The sequence below is a fragment of the Fusarium poae genome, chromosome 4 (assembly GCF_019609905.1).
Source record: "Fusarium poae strain DAOMC 252244 chromosome 4, whole genome shotgun sequence".
Lineage (NCBI taxonomy): Eukaryota > Fungi > Ascomycota > Sordariomycetes > Hypocreales > Nectriaceae > Fusarium > Fusarium poae.
Window position 1 is genome coordinate 6,454,392 of NC_058402.1, and position 25,251 is coordinate 6,479,642.

The window sequence follows — 25,251 nt, forward strand, 5'->3', positions numbered from 1 at the left end:
ACGCAGGAACCGAAACAAACGTGCAGGTATTTGTCATATGAAAGCTATATTAAGTCGATCAGGTACACTACACGTACAATAATGATGAGTTGGACTCAGCTACTGACGAAGAACAACACATCCAAACAACACTCGTGACAGCAAATTAACCTGGACCAGCCACCTTCCAAGGATCTAATGCAGGATACCTAAACCTGCCATGTCGTCAGGGTACCAGAAACATTGGTCACTATGAGCCCAAGAGACGAAATTAATGGGTCAGTTTATGTCATGTAGACCAAGCTTCTTAGGCTGTTTGTTTTTTGTACCCTAAAACTTGGAGGCCAACTCTTCTGCTACCCACTAGCATGTATACAGTATCTTGGCCAAGTTTGTTACGGACGACCCCGAGGTGCCACCGCCAGACCGCATCGTTCGCTGTCCCGGCTGATGAGACGGATAGTCTCAGTAGATGAACATGGGGTATGTAATGCAATGACTCGAAAGAAGGCAAGTGTCTTAAGATGCGCGGTCTATAACTTCTCACTCTCCTTCCTACCCGATTCCCCTATTCATTTTCATCTTGAGCATCATACCACACACAAGAGACACTCCTTTCATCAACCATCTATCTTCACTACAATCATTACCGACAAAAACCAAATCACACTCCTTTATCGTCAATACAACCAACATCAGCCAATATGCAACTTATCTGCCTTCCCACCATGTCCTTCAATCGCGCCGCTCGATCAATGCGCAGACGCCTTCTCGGCTCAAAGGCTTTCCTCCCTGCCAGCACCGCAGCTGCTTCGATTAGGAATTCAATACCACGGCCCCCGCCGTTCCACTCAACCTCCCACGGCAAACTCAAGCACCAAGCCCAACCTGCGGCTCTTGGTACAGTTGCTGTGCTTGGCAATGGACTCTCCCTAGGGATAGAGTCCTACACTGCCACGATGGAGGGCGAGGGCTGCTCAAGAGCCAGGAAGCATATAGGCTCTTTCTATCAGCAATGGGAACGAGGAAGCTTCATGATCAAAAAGAGCAAGATGATGTAAGAAGGGGACCGGCTAGGTCAGCTATGGAGGAGAATCGCCATGATCTAGCCGGTTTGTTGATTTCGTGTTTTGCATTTCCATCGAGTGCTGGTTTACTTGTTGGCTGGGGCAGATGTTGATGACCGTTATGATTGTTACGTCAGTAAGAATAGACCTTTAAAAAAATGATATCTAAATAAACAAGCTGTTTTGTATGGTCACCTTAGACACATATACACATTCCAAAATATCCACGGGGCACCAAGAGAATAGAGCAAAGCAAACGATTTTTTATGATTCGAAGCTGGTGAGGAGATGGCCAGGTCTAGTAACGTAACAGACCCAACCTCGAGTGCGAACTCGATGTGCAAGAAACAGTTCGTATGCAGGGGGGTATATCCAGCGTGTCATTTCTATGTGCTGCCAGGCATCGTCATGGTGTCCGCCTGCTGGCACCTTTTTTCTGTTTTTTTCTCTTCTTGCCTTGTGTCGAACTTTGGCGACTCCATGTGCATAACATAATCCGAGCCACTCAGTCCTTTGCGAGGCATGGCGACAACCTTCAACTTCAATATGCAAGACCTGCTATGATGGTTGAATGATTTGTGCAAGAAAATGATCATTAGATAGTTGGGAATCAAAATCGTGATCTGGACACATCCAGATCCGCTTGTTTTGTTCCAAGTCGTTACGAGACGACGAAACAGTATTGACGTATCAATACATCAATCACCGTCGTTTAAAATACGCTGGGAATCGGTGGAATACGCTCTCCCGTTTCACCGCGACAGGCATGTACGGGGGAGGAACGGTTCGCTCGGGGTGTACCTACTGCCCCTTGCGAGCCTTTTCTTGCGCCCTTTGTTCTCGAGCAGCTCGTACCAAGGGGGAGAGTTGAATAAGGTCAACGCAGCCCTTCATGAATTCGTGCTAAAAAGGAGTTAGTATGATAGTCGTGAGTTTCATTGGATAAACTTACCCTCAGCAGATCATGGGCACTGGCTCGCTTCTCGGGGTCCACCTTGAGGGCAAAGTAGAGGAAGTCCTTGAAAACGGGCGACAGGTCCTGCTCATTCTTAATGTGAGGAGTGCCGTTGGTGGCAATCAACCAAAGAGCACGCAGAGGAGATTCGGTCAGGTATGGCGGCTCGCCTTCTATCATTTCGATCGCCATGATACCCAAAGACCAAATATCAACTTTGCGTCCGTACTCTTTTCGTGTGACAACTTCGGGAGCCATCCAGTATGGTGTTCCGACCATGGTCGTTCGCTTGTTCTGGGCTTCATTGATAGTGGCACAGAATCCGAAATCGGCTACTACAGTTAGACATGTATCACACAGAAGCGAACGGGTTGGGACCTACTCAGTTTGATCTTGCCCTCCATAGACAGCAGGATGTTGTCAGACTTAATGTCTCGGTGGATGACACCCTTGGAGTGCAGGTGCTGCAGACCCAAAAGTGTCTCGCGACACACTGAAGCAATCTGACCCTCGGACATGATGTTGAAGGTGACAACATCCGTAAGGCTGCCTCCCTCCATAAACTCCATGACGACCCAAAGCTCGCCGCCGCACAAGTAGCTGTCGATAAAGTTGACAATATTGGGATGTGAGCTATCCTTCATCACAAGAATCTCGTTGATAATCAGGTCCTTCTTAGGTTGCTGCTCGAGGTTCATCTGCTTGATAGCCACCAGGCGGTTCGTACCACGCTCATGACCAGTGAAGACGCCTCCGGAAGCACCTTGGCCAATCTTGTTGAACCCGCGGTAAATGTCTCGAGGGTCACCTTCGCTACAAATGCGCTTCAGGGAGGCGATAATATCGATGCCTGCGCTTTGACGGGCTCGGTGTCGCGGCCTGGCGCCGGGTACGGCTGCTCCAGGCGCTTGCTGACGGGAAGCACTGTGCATGCCGTTCTGCTGGCCATACCCAGGAGCTGCCTGTACGTTTGGACTCTGGTGGTGATTAGGGGTTCGCTTACTAGGAGCACGGCCAATTCCTCCAGACATAGCGGCCTGGGCCTGAGCCATGGCCTGTTCTTGCTGCTGTTGCAACAATTGTTGCTGGTAGGCGGCGGCTTGCGCCTGGGCGAGCTGCGGGTTGGGTTGGGGAGCAGTAGGGGCGTAGGTTGGCCCAGCTACGCGGGAGTTGGATCTTGAACGGTGCTCTTCGGGGAGCATGGGACCAGCGTCCTTGGACACGCCGTAGGACTCGTCGCCTGACTGGGACATACCGATGCCAGAGTCTTTAGCGTATGTGCCGTGAGGCATATGTCGGTTGCCCATACTGACGGGTGGCTTCGGGGCCGGCCGGCTGGGCATCAAGTCTTTACCGACCTGGCCTCGGGGCACAGGAGGTGGTGCTCGGGGATTCTCAAAACTTCCTTCATGATTGACAGTTGGAAACCTGGCGTTCATAGGTGAAATATTGGTTGGTGACATACCCATATAGTTTGACGGGTACATGCCCGGTGATGCTGCGCCTGCCGGAGAGGTGGCATACTGGCCAGCATGATGAAATTTCTCTAGGACTTGGTCCTCCGCAGGTCTCTCAGTGGTTTCTTTGTAAAACTGTAAAATATCAACCATAGTTTGCGGATTCTCTCGTCGTTCCTTTTCAGGAATTCCACTTTCGTTGATAAGTCGCTGCCATTCTTTCGGCAAGCCCTAAGCAATGTGAGTATGGACGGTAGTAAATAACAAAGAAATACTGACTGTGAACTGGCCAGTAGAACTATCGTAGCCAACATGGGTAACGTGGACGGGATTTTCAGGCGCAGAGATAACTGGCTTCTTGGGCGATCCTACCAAACTGTTCATGAAACCAGAAAATCCAGACTTTTTACGTAGAACAGCAGGCTTGGAGTCTCTTCCATCGTCAGAAAATCTTTTGGGGTTGACAGAAGGGCCATCCGTTGGCGCCCTTGAGCCGAGGCCTTTCTCAGTCAAAGTCGAGTCCATCGCGGAGAAGCTGTTTGCGGTTCGTAAAGCAGGGCTCGCAACGTTGACTTCTACAGGCGCCTTGACGATCTGGGGCGGGGAGCGATGACGGGTAGGAGCTTTCGGACTGGGGATCTTTATTGATTCAATACTGCTTAAAAGACCAGCGCCGTCGAAAGGAGCGCCGATCAGGTCGTCGTGAATAGCAGGGCTATCGAGTGGGCGTAAATAAGAATCGGAAAGACGGTCGGAGTGACGAGAAATAGGCGCCCAATGATTAGCGGGGGTAAAATCGCCCTGATGTGAGATGGGCGATGGGACAGGTCTTAGGGTGTTGTTGGCGGATAATTGAGGATGAGATCGATCAGAGTCTTGCCAGTCGGACACGGTCGCGGGGTTGGAGCGGGCTGGGGGAGCGCTTGGGGCCCTCTTCAGGCTCTGGGAACTGCGTTTGCTCTCGAGTGACTGGGCGTCGAAGGCACCACCATCGAAGCCAGATGAGGAGCGACCAAAGTAGGAGGGAGGTTTCTTAATAAGTTTGCGACGATGTGAAGTTGCGGTATGAGCAGACGCAGACGACGCAGAGGTATATCCGGGACCGTCCATGATCCAACGGCAGCAAGAGCAGCCTGGGCAAGTGACGAGTTGGGGGGAGGGGCCCTCGGGGCTAAGAAAAAAAAGGCCTTGCTTGCCTTGTGGACGGCTCGGGCCAATGTACCTTTACTGTACTGTACTCCTGTTAGGTGCTGATTTTTTTAGGGACGGGACTGGACTGGATGGATGGATGTGATGGGTCAAGCAGGTGGAGGAGGACTAAGCAAAAGCCGAAACAGACACAGGGCAGGCAGGGTGTGTGTGCAAGGAATAGAGGTAAGAGGATAGGACAGGACAGGACAGGACAGGACAGGACAGGATGCAATGCAATGCGGTGCGTTGCGGTGCGCGCAGGTCCGGTTTGGGTCTCTGTTTAGAAGCACCTCGAGCTCTTTCAGAAGGATAATCAAGGGGGGAGACGAACCAACGATGCAGGCCAAACAATAGCAAGGCGAGGCAAAGGCAGGGCAAATGCAAGAGTAGACGGGGGGCCTGGGGACACAACGCGGGGGTGGTGTGTGGTGTGTGTATTGTAGAGCCAGCCCAACGTGCGTTATAGTATCGTATTGTTCTGTCCTGTCCTGTAGGTATTGTATTGTAGTGTATCCGTAGCTGATGTATTGTATCGTGTCGTGTGGTAGCGTTTGGACTGGCGCCGATGGTCCTGCAAGTGAATTTCTAAATTACTTGCTTTTGGTTTGCTTCGTTTCTGTTTCGTAGTGATTTTGCTTTTGCTTTTGGTTCTGTTCTAGGAAATCTGCCCGGTGACTTCATAAGAAGAAAAAAAGGGTAAGCTGGGATAGGGATAAAGTGGGTTGGGGAAATCAAGTTCTGGGGGAGAGAGGAAAGAAGAAGAAACATAAAAAGCGAAGCAAAGCAATGCCGTAAAGACTCACTTGTTCACTCCTTCACTCACACTGTGTTGTACTATGTATTTTCCCAATTCAAGGGGAACAAACAAATGAACAAGAAAGGGTGAGAATGAGAATGAGAGAGCGTGAGATGAATCGGAATGCGGGAGTGGATTGGGTTGCGGGACGAGATATTACACTGTAGCATCATGCATGGAGGGGGGATGTCCTCTCCAAATATTGTGATACAAACGGCCGGACCCTCAATCATTTATTAGGTAGGTATTAGTACAGTGGAAGATGCTCACTGTGCTATGCTGTAGCGTCATGGAATCTATCTATGCCTTATTACCTACTGCAGTGCTGGCCAGCTGTGCCCAATGCCCGCGGGACCTTGTTAGTTGATGTAAGCCCTTTGCCATCATGGCATCAGCAGCTTTTGCCGCATACTACGGGGGTGACACGGTCGCCAAAAGTTTTACTAAAAAAGGAACGTTTTCTTGAATCAACGAACTGTTCCAACAACCTACTTACATACGCACTGGAATTGGGGGTCTTGATTAGCGAGGTGGTTTGGAAACAACCTAGACATATAGACGAGGCCCATGCTCCAAAATGAAGGGTTCAACTTGTGGATGATTCAACGTCTGAGCGATAGGAGGATACCAATTAATACTGGTGGCTTGAAAATGATTGTTTGATAAGGATTTCTTCCTTTTAAATGACTCTGGAGCCAAGTTAGTTGTTCAAACAAGTACCCTGAACTCTCAGTCGTAAACCACCTAATTGGGTTCATGATAGGCAGGGCACCGAATAAAATGGCTTGGACCCTAGACCCCAGCGCATTGGCATTGGCATTGGGTTAAGGTACTAAGGTACCTGCTAACGCTAAGAGAACGTACATCCAGTCCGAGTGGTACTTTGGATCTGCGGAGCGGGCCACTCAATGCAAAGGTACCACATCGTTCCTTGGCAGACGCTGTTCTTTCTGCCCTGCCCTGATAGTGACTTGGCCAACTCCAACTCCCGGCCATGGAAGTCCCTTTTCCCCTTCCAACGTTCTCCCCCACCCCACTATGACTGCAACGCCATTGACATCCATTGGATCTGTTGTCCCTCGGGCCGTTGGCGCGACTCGACAGTGTGAAAGCCTCTTGCCAGCACTTGGTGGTTGGACCAGCTATCAACCATGGACCATGGATGGTATCACTGCATCCTGTCTTTGCCTGTTTCCCCCTGAGCGCCTCGCTCACTGATTGACTGGTGGGAACCTCAAAATGACGACGCAGGGTGGGGGATCAGATATCTGCTGATTTATAAATCATCCTACCTTCTTGAGTGTTTTGCACTGATTAAAGAGCCGCAATCCTGACACCCGATGGCTGCAAAAGTGAGGACGCTTGAGAGCGAAGACTGACTGGCACCACATACAGATAAATAAGTAAGCGGAATTCATCCAGTCCAGCTGTTTCCAGTTGAACCACTGCATGTCAGTCACTCGCCTACCGACAAGTTTCAGTGAATCAATGACATGTCTTGGCTACATACGAAACCCGAAGAGGTCCATATCTGCCATGATAATGGCTGGAGGTACTCTGTACCTACCGCTCACTTTTAGCGTGATTCTTCCTGCTATTAAAAGACTGATAGTAGCAGTATTATTATCAGCATCACATCTTTGAATCAGCCGGGCCCAATTTGGGGGCATTATGTCATTCTAAACAACTCCTCCTTCACGGAACAGCATGTATTAGGATCAGGGTAGGATATTAGACTCAATATGAATGACCACTTAATGGTTCAATATCTTCAAAATTCACTTCACCCTGAACGAGATCCAATTCCGATACTGGTGGATAATCAAACACCCTGCATATTCTACTACATGCGCTATACCATACTCACTTTTCTATGCCGGGCACTGTGGTTCTCGAGTCCACTCCGATAAAAGCTTGGTAACCAGTCACATAGCCAGCCAGATGAGATATGTAACTCTTCCTCGTCGCAAACTCATCTCTCACTTCATCACGATCAAGTGTGAGTGGATTTTTATTGATATGCACCTCTCAAAACAGAGAATGTTCACGGCATTGAATGGAAGCTAGAAATCAATGTTTGGCCAACCAAGTTGACCCTCAGCCAATCTCAATCAACTCCATTCTTCCTATAGTAGACTAGCACAGGCACAAGCCCGTCCTCGTGGGTCAGGGATGCGCGTGGCTGGTGGAGACTACCGACGGTTTCGAACAAGCTCGTGGGAATCAAAGCAGGCACTTGATGATGTGTGATGTGATGTGCCTGTCCATGGCTGGCTGGCTGGCATTAGTCTGGCAGTCTGGCTAAACAAGCCCGTTGCGCTGGCTCTGATTTCTGTCAGGCGCTACTTGTAGCCCCATTGACGACTAAGCTAGTTGATGTCCGCTCCATTAAATGATTACCTAGTTTGTCGCCAATTGGTTTCAATCTTTCAGTTGAAGAAAGGAAAGACAGAAAAAAGCATTTGGTGCGGGGCTTCAACTAGAAGCCGAACCGCAATGTTGCGCCCAGTAACTTGGTACGTAAGTCAGTGCATGTATCTGATTGTTGGTGCTGCGAGACCTTGCTTCTTCGACGTCTCACTTAGTTAACTGTTATAACGAGAAAAAGCAAGACGCCTCCGATCTGACGGTCAACATCGGGAAATCGGACTTCAAAATAACCTTTCTTTTTCTCGGCTGAATCAATCTCTAAGCGAGCTGTTTACCATTCAACTTAAATGCTACAACATCCAATGGCCGTTGAAGCCACCGATGTTCCAGGGCCATGGCTGGCGGCTTTCTTTTTGGGATGCCGTTTCCTTCCTTCCATCCTTCCAAGTGCAAGCCACTGAAACCTCAACATCAAAAGACACGCTATTACATGGACCTGGAACTCCACCACATTGTAACTTGTCTTCCCCAGCATTTTAATGGGCATTGGTCCATTCTATTGGTCCTGATCACCTCACTGACGGGTCGCATTATACATAAATACTGAGACATACGTGAGCTGTAGGCTGGGCTGGGCTGGGTTGGGTTGGGTTAGCTGGCAGATTAGTTACATGCCCAGGGTTGCCTCTAGGTACCTAGGTAATAACAGCAAACAGTACCTAAAGTCACTGGGTGGCTTACGTTTCAGAACCGATGCTCACTTCACCATTCAACTACCGCCGACCTTTCATCTCGATCCTGAACCAGAGCCAAAAGAATAACCAACTTTCAATCAGTTCACTTCTGCAGGTTTCGCAAAAACTCTGCAAAGCTGACAAACCCACGAGGGATGCAAATTCCTAGCCTCTCATCTTTTCGTTGGCCGATGATGTTTAATTGCCCCGAGTACCAGGGGCCAACCTTGCACCGCTGGTGGAATTGTTCATGCTCTCGAAGATCCGGGTCAACTCGCCGCCTGTCCGCTTCTCAAGACAGGATACCCCTTGGTCCATGGCCCGTCGTACAACTCATCCAGACTAATGACCAGCACTGATCGTAGGAATGCCCTCCTGCAGTTAACTAAATGGAAAATTCTGTACAGCGCATAGGACGTCAATCGGGACGAACTCATGTGGGGTCTTTCTCTTGGCTTTGTTGTCCTTTGCATACGTGTTCGTGCCTGTTTGCCTGTATCTGAGGCGATCGCCGACTAGATATCGCAACCTAGACGGGCTCGTGGCAAAGACTCACCATCCAGAGATGCGTCTGAACAACCGTGCCTCACACATCTTGCCGTCCGAATCTTCATAGAGGTTAGGGAGCAGCCGAAGCCCAATGCCTCAAAGGATCCAAGCCACAATTTGAGCATGTGAACATATGTTGTAAACTCTCATACAACTTCAGAGCGAGGGGGAGAGTCGGTATTAGACTTTAGAAATCGTGTAGAACCATCAAAAAAATTAAACTTCACATAAGTGAATCATCCAAGGTTTCCTCTACACTGAGAGGCCCGTAAACAATTGGAAACCTTGATTTTACCTTACACCCACGTACCAGACGGGAAATACCTCCAGATTCTCACAGGCTGCCCGGCATCATATCACTATACCTCAAAAGGATAGAGTGTGCTATCTCCATTCAGTACCTGCAGTAGCTGACAATGGATCGCGAGGAACGCGGCATCTGCAGACTGCCTGCATCAAGCTCGGCAGTGTCTGGCACGATAGTTTGACCGGAACACCTTCACTCCGTGATATGCTGTGTGGGTGGGCTTTTAAGGGATGCGAATGCGATGTAACAGCAGCGTAGAAAAAAGGGTTAGTAGTCAATACAAGTTGTGAATCACAAGCTGTTTGCCTATTTATACGCAAAAAGGTATCATCGACCTGATGTTGCTGTCAAAATCAGCCCTCACAGCTGAATCTGAGTCTCGACTGTACCGTCCATGACTTAGTTATGCGCCAATGTGGCATTGGATTAGCCAAGATACCACTGCTGTTTCTTGTTGAGATCGAAGGTTAGTTAACAAGCCTCAGTAACAAAAGTCAGTGGCTAGAAGCATGAGACGAACTCCAGCAAGTCGTTTCTGCTATTTAGATTACCCTCGAGTAGTTTTACCTTTATACCCTAAAGCTTAGAGTAACTTTCCTGTTACTTTAGGACACATTAGACAGTGTATATTGAACTTACACATAACTCGTGCACATCTGACAGATGTATTATTCCATTCAACCAGCCAGATCAGTTGTTGTAGTGTCACCCATACCCAGGGTAGGTAGCAAATGTCACAGCATGGGAATTACCGTAGCACAAGCACAACCGACCGGGTGATTGAAAATCTTAGGATAGACATCTGGGATTTATTTAGGATCGACAAGACATGGTTAGCACTAAATTTAGGAACAATCTTTGTTAGTAACTTGAATACTTAGAGAAGGTCAAGCAGTAAGTTTTTACCGTCGCCTTCCAAAGACTTCCATTTATCAGTCCACCCAACCTTTTGACACAGAAGTGGCGTCTGTCACTCAAGGCGTAGCGCAGAGTATACCATACCGAAAACTCAAACAAGTCTTACTTTTTTAAGTGATAATAGATATGTGTTCATTATCAAATAAATTTGAAGACATCGACAGACAAGCTTGCACCACAACTCATCTGTTTCCCCCGTGTTTGTCTAAACCCCACTTCCCCTTTCTAGCTGTGCCTTCCAAAAGACGCCTAGCGCCCGCTACCTCGGACAAGCTTCGCGTAAATTCTAGGTGAGTCTAGGTCTGGCGCTGGATCCCTGCAGTTAAGGGAAAGGTGGCCTGCTGGAGCTACTTACTTTCGTGGGGAGAGACACCGTCTGGAGAAACTTCCACCTCACCCTCTCAACTTGTCCAACGACAAATCTTTCTTCCTCCTCTTCAATCCATCTTCTCTCTGAGTCCGTCGTCTTTTCGATTTACGGTCTCTAGCACAGCTCTGGTTCTCCCTCCTGGTTACCGGTTTCCATCGTTTGCTGTCTCTTTGCACAATGTTCTAGAGGCAAGACTCGCTATACATCTGATCATTCCTCCTCTATCGAATATTCTATTTTCTACGACCTTGTCTGGCCGCAAGCTTCATTGCTCCCGTAGCCAATCGAACTTGGTAAGCATCGCATATACAACATTCCTCCAATTGGTTTGCTTTTTGTTCTGCAATGGCCACTGTCTGACCTGCAACATCAGCTCATCTATTATCCCTACCGACTTTAGCTTCACCGACCCAAATACAACCTCTTGCAATGGCTTCCGAAGCTCCCACCGGCGAGCTCTCTGCTGCCCAGAAGCTCATGCAGAAGCATGCTGAGGCTCCCCACCATGTCATTGTCGAGGATGTACCTGATGAGGACCTTCCTATCCGTTCTCCTGCCGAGGCCTCTAGCTCTGCCGAAGCTCCCGCTCCCACTCCCAAGGCAGCCCCCAAGCCTGCTTCCAAAACTCTCGATACTCAATCGCATGAGTTATTCCCTGAGCTTGGTGCTCCCAAGGGCAAGTCCGCCAACGTGGCGCCCATCTGGGGAGCTAAGACAGCCAACGGCGCCACCTCCAACGGCGGCTCTCGTTCCTCTACTCCTGCTTCTGGAGCTGCTACACCCAACAAGCCTATGGTCATTCCTGGTCGCAATGTTGAGACCGTCACTCTGGATCCCCAGTACATCATGGCTCGTGGCCAGCTGAAGAGGCCCATTCCCGACATCATCAAGGATATCAACCGCAGGTCTCGTGCCAACGTCACAATGGCTACCTCTACCAACGGCCGCTACAAGTTTGATGCTACTGGTCCTCAGGATGTCGCTCAACAGGCGCTCAAGGACCTTGTTGCTCAGATCGGTACTCGGGTAAGTTTGCTTCTCTCCATCTTGTATACTAGACTAACACCTGCCAGACTGCCATCAAAGTTCCCATTCCTCAGTCGACTCGTGCTCACATTATCGGCAAGGGAGGTTCCATGATCAAGGCCCTCCAGGAGAAGACTGGCGCCAAGATCCAGCTTCCCAAGGTCGACGAGAACAACCCCATCGACGAGGAGGATGACGATGCTACCATTGATGTCACCATTGAGGGTAATGCCCTTTCTGCTGCTTCTGCTCGAGATGAGATCCTCAAGATTGCTGGCGAACGATCTGCCAATGTCCAGACTAAGGTTCGGGGTATCCCCGCCGCTTTCTATCCCTTCATTGCTGGCCGTGAGAACGCTTTGGCCCAGGCTCTTGAAGACGACAACGGTGTTCAGATCCGAGTCCCTCCTATTCAGGCTTACTTCTCAGGCCAGAACCCTGTTACTGCCGTTCCTGACCAGTCTCCTGTTTTCGCTCCTGCTGGCAACGACGAGAGCCACGTTCAGCTTGCTGGCGATCGCGTTGCTGTCCAGAAGGTCCGCGCCGAGATTGAGCGTCAGGTTGCTGAGCTCCACAAGCAGCTTGCCGCTGAGCAGCTGGCTATTCAGCGCGGTCGTCACCAGTTCATCATCGGTGACCGAGGTGTTCCGGTCGACCAGTTCTTTGCTGACACTGGTTGTGCCATCTTGCTGCCTTCCGATGAGGATGACGACACTGTCACTGTAATTGGACCTGCTGACCAGGTTAACGCCGGTCTGGAGAGGGCTATGGATCTGGCAATGGGTATGCAGATGTCCAACTTGGACATTGCTCGATTCCACCGTAACGCCCCCGGTGGTGCTGCCATTCACGCTGGCAACGTTACTCGATATCTGCGCCAACGTAAGGAGATTGAGCGCCTCGAGAAGATCTACAACACCCACATCAACACTCCTTTCTCCGAGGGTGGTGCTCTTCCCTGGGAGCTTTACTCTCGTGAGGGTAAGAACGCCATTCGTGCGCAGTCCGAGATCACCGGTATTATCAACGCCCAGCCTCCTTCTCGCATGACCTCCATCCCTGTCGATCCTTTCTTCCACCAGCATCTCCGCAACAACATCACTCGACAGGTCAAGAGCGACTTCGGTGTTCAGGTCGTCGTGCCTGAGGCCTCGGAGGGCAACGTTCCCGTTCTCCTCGTCTTTGAGGGCCCCGACCCTGCTGATGGCCCTTACCAGCTGCCCCGCACCAAGCCCTCGGATGCTGATGTTCGAGCTTTCAAGAAGGGTCTGGAAGAAGCCCAGAAGCACATTCTTGACCTGATCAACAAGCAGGAAGCTATTACCACTGCTACCCTCGATGTCCCGGCCAAGTTCCATGAGAGACTCCGCCGATTCATCAAGAAGGAGCAGGAAAGCCGAAAGGCCGACCAAATTCCCATCCGCGTTACCAAGGTCGGAACAACCATCACTCTTCGTGGCCCTGCCTCTGCAGTCGAATCTCTCGCCGCCAAGGCTAACGCCTTTATTGAGCAAGAGAAGGAGGATGAGAAGGAGCGTGGATTTACCTTGTCTTTTGACTTCCCCCAGAAATTCGCCAACCACTTGATTGGTAAGGGTGGTAGCAACATCCGTGAACTTCGAGACCGCTTCGATGTCGAGATTCAGGTTCAGGATGGCAAGGTCGAGCTCAAGGGTCCTAAGGCCAAGGCTGAGACTGCTCGCTCCCACATCCAGAGTCTCGCCCGCACACTTGCAGATGAGACAACACACACTCTGAAGATCGACCCTAAGTACCACAGGGAGTTAATTGGTGCTCAAGGAAGCCAAATCAACCGTCTGCAGACCCGCTACAAGGTCCACATCTTCTTCCCTCGATCTGCAAAGGCCGCGGACGAGGAGCAGTCTAACGCTGACGCCGAAGAAGGTGTCAAGCCTCGACGACAGCAGCCTGCTGACGAGGTTATTATCCGAGGTCCCAAGAAGGGCGCTGATGAGGCTCGGGACGAGATCTACTCCCTCCACAAGTACCTCGAGGAGCACTCAGCCACTGCTACTGTCGCCGTTAAGCAAAAGCAGGTTGGATCTCTGATTGGTCAGGGTGGTGCTGCTCTTGACGAGCTCCGCCAGGCTACTGGTGCTAGAATTGACGTGCCCCAGGACCGGGACACTGAGATTGTCGAGATCCAGATCAAGGGTACCGCTTCACAGGTTGCCAAGGCCAAGAAGGTTCTCGAGGAGAAGCGAGCTGTGTTTGACGACACTGTGGTCCGAACTCTCGATGTCGAGAAGAAGTACCACAAGGCTCTCATTGGTGCTGGTGGTAAGCTTCGCTCCTTGATGTTTGATTAAACGTTTACTGATTTTCATAGGCTCCAACCTCCGGGACATTGTTGTCAAGGCGGGTGGCTCCGACGACCGACGAGAGCTCGCCCGCACCATCCAGTTCCCCAAGCAGGAGGCTGATGGCAACACAATCAAGATTGAGGGCCGTACCGATGTCGTGGACAAGATCGTTCAGCGCATCCAAGAAATTGTTGGCGAGCGCGAGAACCAGGTCACTGAGGTTGTAGATGTTCCTATTGAGAACCACCGCTCCCTCATTGGTCGTGGCGGCGACACTAAGCGCCAGCTTGAGTCCAAGTTCACTGTCTCCATCGATGTCCCTCGACAGGGTGATGGCAAGACCGGTGTCAAGCTGACTGGCCGACCCGAGAACGTGGCTAAGGCCAAGGAGCACATCCAGGGGCTTGTCCAGCAGCAGCAGGGCGAGACCATCCAGGTCCCTCGCAACCTTCACCACGCCATCTCCAACGGTGGCCAGTTCTTCCGTCAGCTCCGAAACAACTATTCTGTTACTGTTGACCACGCTGGTCAACCTCTTCCCGCCAAGCCTGACTCTTCTACTCGTTCCAACGTCGGAGCTCTGCCTCTGATCACTGACGACGACGATGCCAGCTCCGAGGCCCACTCGTGGAAGGTTGTTCAGATTGATGCTGGCGATGATGGTGATTTTCCTTGGGTCCTTCGCGGTTCATCCGAGAATGTCGACAAGGCCAAGGATGCTATCGCCAAGGCCCTTGAGCAGGCGAAGAAGAGCGATGCTACCGGTTATCTTGTCCTCCCCGACCCTCGCACTTACCGACATGTCATTGGCCCCAACGGCTCCAAGGTCAACGCCATTCGCAAGGAGAGCAGCTGCAAGATCCAGGTCCCTCGCGACCAGGCCAAGGATGAAGCCATTGAGATCGTTGGAACCAAGGAAGGAGTTGAGCGGGCCAAGGACCTTATCCTTGAAGCTGTCCGAGAAGGCAGCAACAAAGCCCGAGAATAATGATTTATGGGTATTGTGATGATCCCATCATGGTCATGGCATTATATGGAGCATTGTCGGGGAGAATGAATATTCGAAATAAAAGCAAAGCTTCAAGTTAGTAAAGTATTAATATGAATAAAATAATGATGTATTGTCTTTGCTCTGTTAGACTTGAATTACATGCTGATGTGTCTCTCTTATTCGTGTTCGTAAATCGTTTCTTTGGAAATTACCTTTGCATGTGTCAATTAAACTATCACGTGAACGCCATGAAGCTCCCAATCTATAGGGCCGTACTCCGTGAGGCACTCCGTAGGACATGTCAACATCTGCACACCGCCCACCTATATATCAGAGTTTCTCGCATATTGCAGTACTCAAGTCCTCTATCTCCAAACTTGTATCCCAGACATTGGAAAGAAAATCGCATAAATGGGCTCCCAATTGATCCCTGCTGCAGCCCCCTGGGACGCAGTCTCAGCCCAGGAACAGCTCTTCGTCCTAATCACAGGCGCCAACAGGTTTGCGCTACCACCTCCCACCAAAAATGTGTTTTTAACTAACAATTGTTAAAGTGGTATCGGCCTTAGTATTGGAGAACGACTCATTGACGAATTCCTCGCTACACGATCTTTGCGCTCGCATCTTATCCTCATCCCCACCACACGATCCAAATCCAAGTCTTTGCAGACGATCAAGGCCCTTCGCGACTATGCACGAAAGGCGGCGCAGACTTCCAAAGCACTACAGTCAAGATTCGGAAGCTCGTATCGTTGGCAGGATACTGTTGCGAGAGTGCATGTGTTGAGCTTGCAGGTTGACCTTTGCGACCTACGTGGGGTGTACGCCTTTGCGGATGCGCTGGTCCATGGACCAGTGAGCAACCCTGAGGGATTGGAGGGCGAGTATCTTAAGAATGTGCGCATCCCACGGTTGGATACAGTGGTTTTCAACGCTGCGTATGGTGGTTGGTCAGGGGTCAACTATCCCAAGGCCATATGGGTTATCTTGACCGAGGGGCTGGTGCAATCCGTCACTTGGCCGAGCTACAAGATGGCGCTTCCTACGGCCCGCTTGAACGATAAGTCTAATTACAACTACGTGAGTTCAATTCTGGATATGAGGAGCTCAATCGATTGACACTGTTTAGCCCAAGGAGCCGCCGCTGGGTGAAGTTTTTACGGCATGTGTCTTTGGCCATTACGTGTTAGCTCACGAACTTCTCCCTCTTCTCTGCCGTCAATCCGAAACCGAAGCACCAGGTCGCTTGATCTGGTCTAGCAGTCTCGAAGCTATTGAGCGTGTTCTGGACATGTCCGACTTTCAAGGCTTCAATTGTAAGGGCCCATACGAATCCGCCAAGCGAGTGACGGACATCCTTTCCCTTACTGCGACTCTTCCCGCGACTCTACCGTCGTCAAGCCGCTTCTTCACCCCCGATGACCCTGCTGAAGCCCGTGCCAAACCCATCCGGCCGCGCATGTATCTTACTCATCCGGGTATCGTTGCCAGTACACTGTTCCCTGTGCCTTGGTTTTTCATGTGGGCGTATGAGCTCGCGCTCTTGATAAGTCGTTGGATCGGTTCACCTTGGCACAACACAGATAGCTATACCGGTGCCAAGTCGCCTGTCTGGATTGCCCTACAGGAACAATCTGCGCTTGACGAAATGGACGCCGAGCGCATCAAGTGGGGCAGCAGCTCAAACCGTCACATGCAAGTTGAAGTTAAAAAGACAGAAGTCGAAGGATGGGGCTGGGAGGGCAAGGTCGAAGATGCGGCAGCTCTCAATGCCGATACCGCTGTTGGTGTTTTCAAAAAGACGGCTGGGCGTAAAAGGGGAGCTGTTAACGTAACCAAGGAAGATATCATTAAGTTTGAGGAATTGGGCGCTGAATCTTGGAAAAAGATGGAAAACATGCGACATGAGTGGGAGAATATTCTTGGCGTTAAAAAGGCATGAAACGGCATCAAGGTATCATAGAAACTGCGCTGGAAGCTCAAGGGACGAAACTAGTAGGTCCCTTTATGCTATTCAGACTACGACCATGGGTCACTTATTTTGGTACTCTACAGTTTAGAGGAATCGCAGGAAGGGCATCCGGGCGTTGAAATAGAAAGGGAACGGGTATATTGCGACAATGACAGGCAGAAACAATTGCTGCACGAACGACATTACTACTAGTAGTAGCCCCCAGTGTTCATCCTTTGAACGCCATGCTTGAAATCGACATTGAGACATCTCTGTTCACGAAACAAACCCCTCACGGGTTGGTGGCCACGGTAGTGTTCGATCGATTCTGTTCATCAGAACGGATGCGACGTAGTGCCGTCTTGTGCTCCCGGCCAAAAAGTCCTAGGCACAAGGGGAGGGGCACCACGGCAAGAGCCAGTACCGCTTGGAAGACCAACGCGTTCTTCATGTTCTTTGGGGGATTGGCATCTTTGCCCGCTGCAAGCGCATCACTAATAATGATGAATATCGCGCCAAACAGCTGACCCATAGCCCATGCCAGGGTTGAAGTGATCTCGGGGCTGAGTGGATGGCTCAATTCAATGAGAAATTCGAGTGCGACGGGGACCAGTGAAAACGAGGAGGCGCCCAAGATAGCGAGGACCACGTACGGACCGGCTACATCCCTGGTTTCCGGCATCCAAATAAAGATCAAGTAGCTAATACCAACGAGTGGGACGAGAATCTTGAGTGTCAGAAGAAAACTCTTTGTGCGATCAATGATCGGAGAAGATATCGCGGATGCGACAAGACCAACAACAATCAAAACTGCACCACCGATACCAGCCTCGTCATCACTAATGCCATAAGGTGTGAGCATCTGGTTGAGAAGAGAAGAGATTGAGTTGAAGAAGCCGACATAGACGCCGAATGGAATGAGAATCAACCAAATTTCCAAAGAACTGCTTAGAACGCTAATGGACTCGCGGAGACTGAGCTTAGGGGTCTCAGATGCAGGACCAACTGGTGTAGGAGGGCTGGCAGGAACAAGGAAAGCTGGAAGGGCGAAGACAGTTGACTGTGGCTGTTAGTTGGGTCAATGTGCAATTAAAAGGAGAACCTACGATGATAGAGATGTATAGAACCATGCTAGAGACATCACCAGATTCCTTGACCATGAATGGTGTAATAAGCTGTCCGATTGCTGCACCAAATGGGTTTGCCAGACTCGTCAGAGCTGTTGCGGCAACACGGCCACGGTTGGTGAACCACAAATCCGAGTATCGAGTTGGTGCTGCAAGGATAAACGGCTGGGCAAAGCCAATGACAATCTCTCCAGCCATGGCACAAGCGATGTTTCCGCCGCTAGCTTTAGTAGAACCAGCATATCGAATCCAGTTGCCGATGAGAATAAGGACAGCAGATGTCATGAAGGCCAGCTTGGGGCCTCGATGAAGGATGGCAATGCTGATGGGGAAAACAGCCACAAATGCAAGGAAAAAGGCGGTACTGATCCAGTTGATAGTCGATTCTCGGACATTATAGTACTCTGCAGCGTGTGATGCCACTGGTGCAAATGTCATCCACTATGAATTGAGTCAGCATGCATAGTCCGTTAGTGGTTGAACTTTAATCTTACATCCCAAGACACAATGATATTCATCATAGTAAGCTGAGCGAGGCCAAACCATCGTCGTTTGTATGTACGGTACTCGGTTGAGGTTCCTTGGCGAATGCTACCTCCCTCGCCATCACCGTCACCGTCACCCGTTTCTGTGGCCTCACGAAGAGTAAAGTCACGCGAACCGAGCTTCTGTTTGCGCCAAAAGCGAACGCCAGCGCCGTCGCTGCTCATGATATCGATGGGTCAAGAATGCTAAAGTTTCGTTTGTCGTACGCTGATTTCAGGTCCAGAGAGAAGATGCGAGAAGGTGGAGTTTAAGAATTGCGTGGAGAGGAGAGCGGCCGTTCTAAGTAATCGATTGGCGACGTTGATCAGTGGTGACAGGGACAAGGTTGCAGCGTGCGGTTTCGATGACAGTGTCAGTCAGTGTCAGTATCAATGCCCAGTGACAGCCGTGCTGGTGCGTGGCAGTTTCAAGAAGCCCAGCAAGTGAGGGCAAGCTCATATAATGTCCGACTATGGCGACATATATGAAAACAGGGTGATTCAGAGTTGGCGAATAGATGAAGACAAATGGCAATTTGTTGAAAGAAAAGGGAGTCTCAGCAGATGATCAAAGACTAGTCTTCAACAATGCCGTATCACCTCACAATCTTCAAAGTCGCCTCACAGGAATGTCGTCTTTTCCGGGCGGATCTTTCGGTTGTTGGTTCGACCCGACAGTTATTAGGTACTTGACAATTGATTGCCAGGGTTCCTCGTCTCGGCCGGAACTTTCACCTGAGCATCTAATTAGGGGTATTACTTTGACTAACTGACGTGATGGGTCGATCGGTTGTGGGCGGTTTCAGCTTGGCGATCCCAGTAAGAAGGAAGCATTGAATATGGAGTCAGTCGACGGGAAGTTTTAGTTGAATAAGAAATAAAGATCTTATTGATCAAAAGAGGGGGGTTACTTGTTCTAATCTATATTGGAAGGACACTCACTGCTCGGATCTCAACTGCCATTTAAACATAAAAACCCTGGAAAAGTCGCCCTTCCACAACAGGAAGCAGTGTGGTACCTTTGCTATCACCTGCACTTTCCATGAATCTGTTTCGAGTTCGACAAGCGACGCTAGCGGTAACGGCTTAAAGCTGCTGTCACTGATAGGCTGCTTCAGACCAGGATTGGAAACTCCCTAGTTGCAACATCTTTCAAGCTTCTACCAACCGAACGAAGATTAATTACTAACTTGATATAGCCCTTGGCCGACCGGCACTACATGATACGATAAAGGGGTTATTTGTCGCTGAATCGTACCGAAAGAGCCTCAATTCTGGATTAGTAGTTTGTCATTGACGAATTTAAGCATCTCTGTCAAGCATTCCAGTCCATCAGTTACGAAAAACGTCCCAGGCCGTTCAACTGTCAGTGCATCAACCGATAGTGAACTCTAAAATTGAGGGGAAGCGAGACCAACTATAGAATTCAGGATCGGTTAAGATCCCATGCAACGGTACATGCAGTCTCCCCAACCTGGAAGCATGTCTTGTTTAACCGAGTCCTCTACGGCGCGGTTATCAAACAATGCAATTGGTATCACATAGCGTCCAAGAGGTAGGCACTCTTATCAGAAATTTGCAATTCTTATCATGCCTCTTTACTTTCATGTTACTATTATAGGAAGATAACGTTGTGATTCGGGCGCATATACATACATAGAATTTGTATGGATTGCAATCCATGATCTAATAGAAATTACGAAAGAAAGAAAAAGCCACCTGAATTGATCAGCAACTTGAGAAATATACCGAAACTAAATCATACCAGCCCCAACCCCGTAAAGACAACAACTCACCCGGCTCTGTTCAGACCCATGCCACTCTCTTGCATTTCCACCTCTGTCAAACTCAACGAACTTAAGTAACCAACCAGAACCGTGCCGCGATCCCGATCTGCAACCAAATGTGTTCAATTTCGTATTAATCACCGAGGTCTCACATGAACTGTGTGTCTGAGTATCAACTTGACTGCCATTTCGTAAAAGGCCTATATGTAAATGTTGAAAATAAGCATATTTACTGGGAGGTTGAGTATCATGGAATAATTGGCTAAATGTGAGTTGAATAAAATTTGCGGGGCCAGTGAAACTCGTATATACCAGAACCACACCCCATGCAACTAGGTATAGAATCATCATGTTCCACCTCTCAGTTCTTACTAAACTTATTAGCAAAACTCATAAGCTTACAAATATACATCATGATGAGGCTCTAATACAACAGACGCTCTTGATCCAATGGTATGCCAAGCGCCTCAACGCCGTGACAGCAACGAAAAGAACAACGAAGACAAGCGCAATCAACAATTAACGGGAGACTTCACCTATCCTTTGCGACAAGTAAATTCACCGCCTTCGCCAGATAAAGTGTGGCGTAAAGTCAATCAATGGTCTAGATATAAAGTGCAAGAAATCTATTCAGGCGTAAGAGCGTATGGTACAGAGAGAGCCGACATCAGAGAAACCCCTGGACGACTTGACACCAAATAGATGAGCATTCGTACAAGGAAGCAGCCTCCTGTAGTGGAAGGTCCTGCCTCGTTCCGGCTCTAGGTATCTTTTCGACGTGTATGTAGCCATTCCATCGTCGTAGGAACCGATAACCCCATGATGTTAATTTACTTGAGCTGGGCCCAGAGCTTGGGGGCGGCGCAAGCGGTCGCACAGTGGGCAAGGTGGAAGACTGGGGATGCACGTTAGTAATTGCTGCTACATGAAAGATTGAGGTCCCGTGGGATCCATGACGCAGTTGGTTTCGGGTTGACATACACTCTTCGACACAGTCCTCCTTGGCACCACCCTCACTCTCCTGCTGCTGAACACGCTCAACGCACTCATCGAAGTGGTGCTTAGCGGGGGCACATTGGGGAGCGTTCTTACACTCTGTGAATGCGTTAGTATATACATATTGCGGGTTATTATCGCGTATAGGTGCATAGCAGTCGCTAAAATCGCTCGTTGCTGCTGGAACCAGATATTCGCATGGATGATCGACGAACCTTCCTCGAGGGTCTCCTTGGGGTCGACGGGCTCATCATCTTCCTCCTCCTCCTCTTCTTCCTCTTCCTCCTCGGCCTCCTCCTCCTCGGGTTCGTCCTTGGACTCCTCGGTCTTGGAGTCGTTCTCCTCCTGCCATTCATCAGTACTAGATCAATCGGATCCGCAAGGCATTGTATGCGCTCTCCAAGACGTCGTGGTACAGTTGTTCAACATCATGACCAGAGACAGAAAATGCCTTGCTCAGGAAAATCCCGTACCTGGGGCTCCTCAGCAGGAGCCTCGGCCTCAACAACGCTCCATGGCGTCACAGCCTCGACAATATCGGTGAAAGCGTCCCAGATACCCATTGTGACAGGCGAGAAAATTCACAATGACGAGTGGTGGTTTCGATTGAGGTGTCGTTCGTCGATTCGTCGTTCCTAATCGTAAGAGGTCGGAAGCTCTCGGCCAAGGTCACGAAATGAAAACTGATCCGGAATTGAGACAATTTGATTGGCTAGACAGAGCCGGCTTTGTCATTCAATGTCACGTGACTTTAGGCGTGATCTCTGTCTTTCCAGTCTACCGACCGGACTTCAGCCGCAAAACTTCTGATAATGCGTAGAGAGGATGAACAAGCTGAAGATATTTATTTAATCATGTTTACTGACTATCGAAAATCGCCTTATTTTCGTGTTTTGGATAAATTCAGGCAGAAAATAAGAAGAATCTCGGGTAGCGTCATAATTCTAGCAGATCCTTCGCAATACATAAACCTGAGAAACAACAAGACACAATACAATGAGTTTATGGATGCTGTGCTTAAATCTTGGTATCTGGAATACGACCACAGCTTTGGAGTGGTTCAATGCGGACGTTAATCATCATTTTCGTATGCTCCCCGATCAATCTCGCCTCGGACATGATCTTCCAATCGAATATTCAACTGCTGCGCCTGTGCCTCGTCATAATTTGGTGGTGGTTCATCTGGCGCCCTGGCACTGGCAGCACTCTCGGATCGATTGGGGCGAACATCCGCTGTGGTCGACGCGGATGCTTGTTGTGCGGAAGGAGCTTCATAGGCGGGCAGAGGTTCATCGGGGACGTCAGCACCAGGTCCCATCTCACGGCGCATCTCCTGGTACTGGTAAAGGCGCTCCCGCAGCCGGATATAAGCTTCATTGAAATCCATCATGCCTCCATCTGAAAATGTGAATTTGACCTCAAGTCGAGGAATATCCGGCGGTATGCCACCACCAGATACAGGGATGCAGTCTGACTTCCAGACCCATCCCCACCACATAGAAGATGATGTTGTAGAGTCTTGGAATTTAAGAATTGGAGCGCTGAAAGACTCGAATTTTGGTTCTTGTGTAGGTTTTAAAGGCAGGTATACAATCTGAGGTGTCAGTAAAATAGGGAACCATGCTCAAGATTTCAACTTACTCTCTTGTTGGTTAGAAAGAGGGTGCCTCTATCACTTTTGCGTTGAAACGAGGCACATCGTGCTCTCAGCTCCTGGGGCACAGACAGGTCGCATGAGATTCTCGATTCGAGCTTCATCAAGATGCGTTCATTGCCTAGCTTGACGAAGCCGCCCTGGTTGAGCATAACCCAGCTATCGGCATTGTCAGGATCGACGGGCCGCGAAGGAGGACGGCTCGTTATAAGATAGTCATGAGGATTGTCCATTATAGGGCGGGGTCCATGACTCCATGGGCCGTGGGTGGCGGGGCTGTTGAACGGAACGGGCTGCGCCGTGGCCGCCGTGCGCCGAGGCGGTAAGGCGGAGAAGACGGAGGAGGCAGACGGAGAGCAAGACGGAAGAAGGGCACGGAGAGAGGGACGGGGACGGGGGGTATTGGTAGGGGCACGGAGCAGGGGGAACCGCAGGGCTGACGGTCTGCCTATAGGTAGTCTACAAGACTGGGCGGGCAAGTGAATCAGGGACCAAGAAGGAAAGGTTGAGAATAGCGTAGACAAGATAGGACGGGAAGAGGAAAGGCTTGGAGAAAGAGATTCAGAGAAAGGTTCGCGAAAGAGGCTTACTTTATCGACATTGTCGCGTACAGGGTTCAAGCGACCCTAGCTCGTGGGCAAATGGCTCCAGGCTCCGTACCGGCAGGTTCAGGACGTGCAGGCAGCTCTAGTAGCTCCGAGATCTTGGAGCAAGTGGCTCTGGCTCTGGCTGCGGCGGCCGGGTTGGCCTCTGGCCTTGTCTTGTCTTGGGTCTTGGGGCCTGTGGTGGGGGGTGGGCCCTCTCTGTTCTGTTCCGTTCCGTTTTGCGAGCGAGCAAATGAGTCTGGTCAAGTGTAGGTAGGTAGGTAATGGGTACTGTACGGGGCAGCCAACGTAGACAGACAGAGTACAACTTAGGAGAGTAGGAGCCAGTTGAGCCGAGGATGAATCTCAGGGCTGTGGGTGAAATAGGATAGGTAGGTTCAGGATGACCCGAGGCCAAGGTACAGGATACCTAGACTGGGGGGTGACGAGAGACAAGAGAAGCGAAGCAACGGTAGGAAATCCTAAGCCAAGCAAGCCAAGCCAAGGGTCAGAGGCGAAGGAACAATGTGAAGCAGAGCAGACAAAGCTTGACTGATTGATGAGCGAACTCAACGGGACGGAACGAAACGAAACTGGTGGCTGGAAGTGGTGCCGTAATGAGGTGGGGGAGGCGGCGATTTGATCGAATTTGCGGGCGATGACTTGATTTGTGGGCGTTGGGGTCAAGTTCAAGCCGAGTTGAGTCGAGTCAAGCCAGGATGAGCACGATGATGATGGGGATGGTGTGATATCAGAACCAGCACGGTAAGTAGGTACAGTATACTCCTAGGGACGTAGGATACTTAGAGAGGGACGTGCAACAAAAGCAAAGAGAAGCTGACCAGGTGGTTAGTTAGTTAGGTAGTAGGTGATGAATGTGATGTGAAAGGAATCACTCTCCTAACCATGGATGGAGAGTTTTAGTGGATAAAGTAAGGTTAGAGATGCAAAATTTGGGCTTATTAGGCACTGTCACTGGTGCTGGTGCTGCCCTGTGTGCGGATCGTCTTTTTTGGGCCGAGCCGCGCGGATGATCTGGGTAAAGAACTGCCTGTTCACGTTAAGGCCGTTCCAGCTATCCTCTAGGTGACATTCCATGATTCTCATTGGTCCAACCAAACAAAATAGTGTGAGGAACAGTATCACAGTCCCTGTACAGTCCGCAGGGGTTACAAATGTAAAGTTAGTACATTGCCACTGAGAATACTTCTATAAGTAAATAATTCTTTATACTATATTTAATAAAAATAAAAATACTATATTATTCCTCTCTCTTAGGTCTATTACTATATAATAGTAGTTTTTATTTTATTATAATAGTATTAAGATAGTTATTTTAATAATAAAATATATAGTTACAAAATAAAAGTGGAAATTTACATTTGTAACCCCTGCGGACTGTACTGTTAGTAGGCATTAAGGTCAGGTTTAGGCATTGAAACAACCCACCACGTGCTTTCCTGAACCGAGTCTTTTCCTTTTTCTGTTACATCCGAACTAACGTTGGCAATCGCTGAATACAACTGTACCACTCTCTTGGGAGACATCCTGGCCAATCTCAAACATGGTCTTTTGCAACCAACTAACAGCTCTG

At 49.7% G+C, this 25,251-nt stretch overlaps 7 protein-coding genes across 7 annotated transcripts; 3 read left to right on the forward strand and 4 right to left on the reverse strand.

The window, feature by feature from the left end:
- Positions 1-683: 683 nt before the first annotated feature.
- Positions 684-1,040, forward strand: FPOAC1_012169 (uncharacterized protein; the record flags this gene model as incomplete). Its single annotated transcript, XM_044856530.1, has 1 exon — positions 684-1,040. One exon carries the CDS (start codon positions 684-686, stop codon positions 1,038-1,040), a length of 357 nt encoding a protein of 118 aa, XP_044703843.1.
- An 807-nt stretch (positions 1,041-1,847) lies between these two features.
- FPOAC1_012170 (uncharacterized protein) lies at positions 1,848-4,568 on the reverse strand (the record flags this gene model as incomplete). Its single annotated transcript, XM_044856531.1, has 5 exons — positions 1,848-1,949; positions 1,999-2,333; positions 2,384-3,406; positions 3,467-3,689; positions 3,738-4,568. 5 exons carry the CDS (start codon positions 4,566-4,568, stop codon positions 1,848-1,850), a joined length of 2,514 nt encoding a protein of 837 aa, XP_044703844.1.
- Positions 4,569-11,122: 6,554 nt separating this feature from the next.
- FPOAC1_012171 (uncharacterized protein) lies at positions 11,123-15,031 on the forward strand (the record flags this gene model as incomplete). Its single annotated transcript, XM_044856532.1, has 3 exons — positions 11,123-11,719; positions 11,767-14,020; positions 14,070-15,031. 3 exons carry the CDS (start codon positions 11,123-11,125, stop codon positions 15,029-15,031), a joined length of 3,813 nt encoding a protein of 1,270 aa, XP_044703845.1.
- Positions 15,032-15,445: 414 nt separating this feature from the next.
- Positions 15,446-16,976, forward strand: FPOAC1_012172 (uncharacterized protein; the record flags this gene model as incomplete). The annotated part of the gene is made up of 3 exons (XM_044856533.1): positions 15,446-15,534; positions 15,589-16,114; positions 16,164-16,976. The coding sequence occupies 3 exons, from the start codon at positions 15,446-15,448 to the stop codon at positions 16,974-16,976; spliced, it is 1,428 nt and encodes a 475-aa protein (XP_044703846.1).
- A 301-nt stretch (positions 16,977-17,277) lies between these two features.
- On the reverse strand, positions 17,278-18,822 carry FPOAC1_012173 (uncharacterized protein; the record flags this gene model as incomplete). The annotated part of the gene is made up of 3 exons (XM_044856534.1): positions 17,278-18,045; positions 18,092-18,553; positions 18,607-18,822. The coding sequence occupies 3 exons, from the start codon at positions 18,820-18,822 to the stop codon at positions 17,278-17,280; spliced, it is 1,446 nt and encodes a 481-aa protein (XP_044703847.1).
- Positions 18,823-21,253: 2,431 nt separating this feature from the next.
- Positions 21,254-21,982, reverse strand: FPOAC1_012174 (uncharacterized protein; the record flags this gene model as incomplete). The annotated part of the gene is made up of 4 exons (XM_044856535.1): positions 21,254-21,318; positions 21,405-21,518; positions 21,635-21,764; positions 21,893-21,982. The coding sequence occupies 4 exons, from the start codon at positions 21,980-21,982 to the stop codon at positions 21,254-21,256; spliced, it is 399 nt and encodes a 132-aa protein (XP_044703848.1).
- Positions 21,983-22,491: 509 nt separating this feature from the next.
- FPOAC1_012175 (uncharacterized protein) lies at positions 22,492-23,306 on the reverse strand (the record flags this gene model as incomplete). The annotated part of the gene is made up of 2 exons (XM_044856536.1): positions 22,492-23,013; positions 23,061-23,306. The coding sequence occupies 2 exons, from the start codon at positions 23,304-23,306 to the stop codon at positions 22,492-22,494; spliced, it is 768 nt and encodes a 255-aa protein (XP_044703849.1).
- Between the last annotated feature and the right edge of the window lie 1,945 nt (positions 23,307-25,251).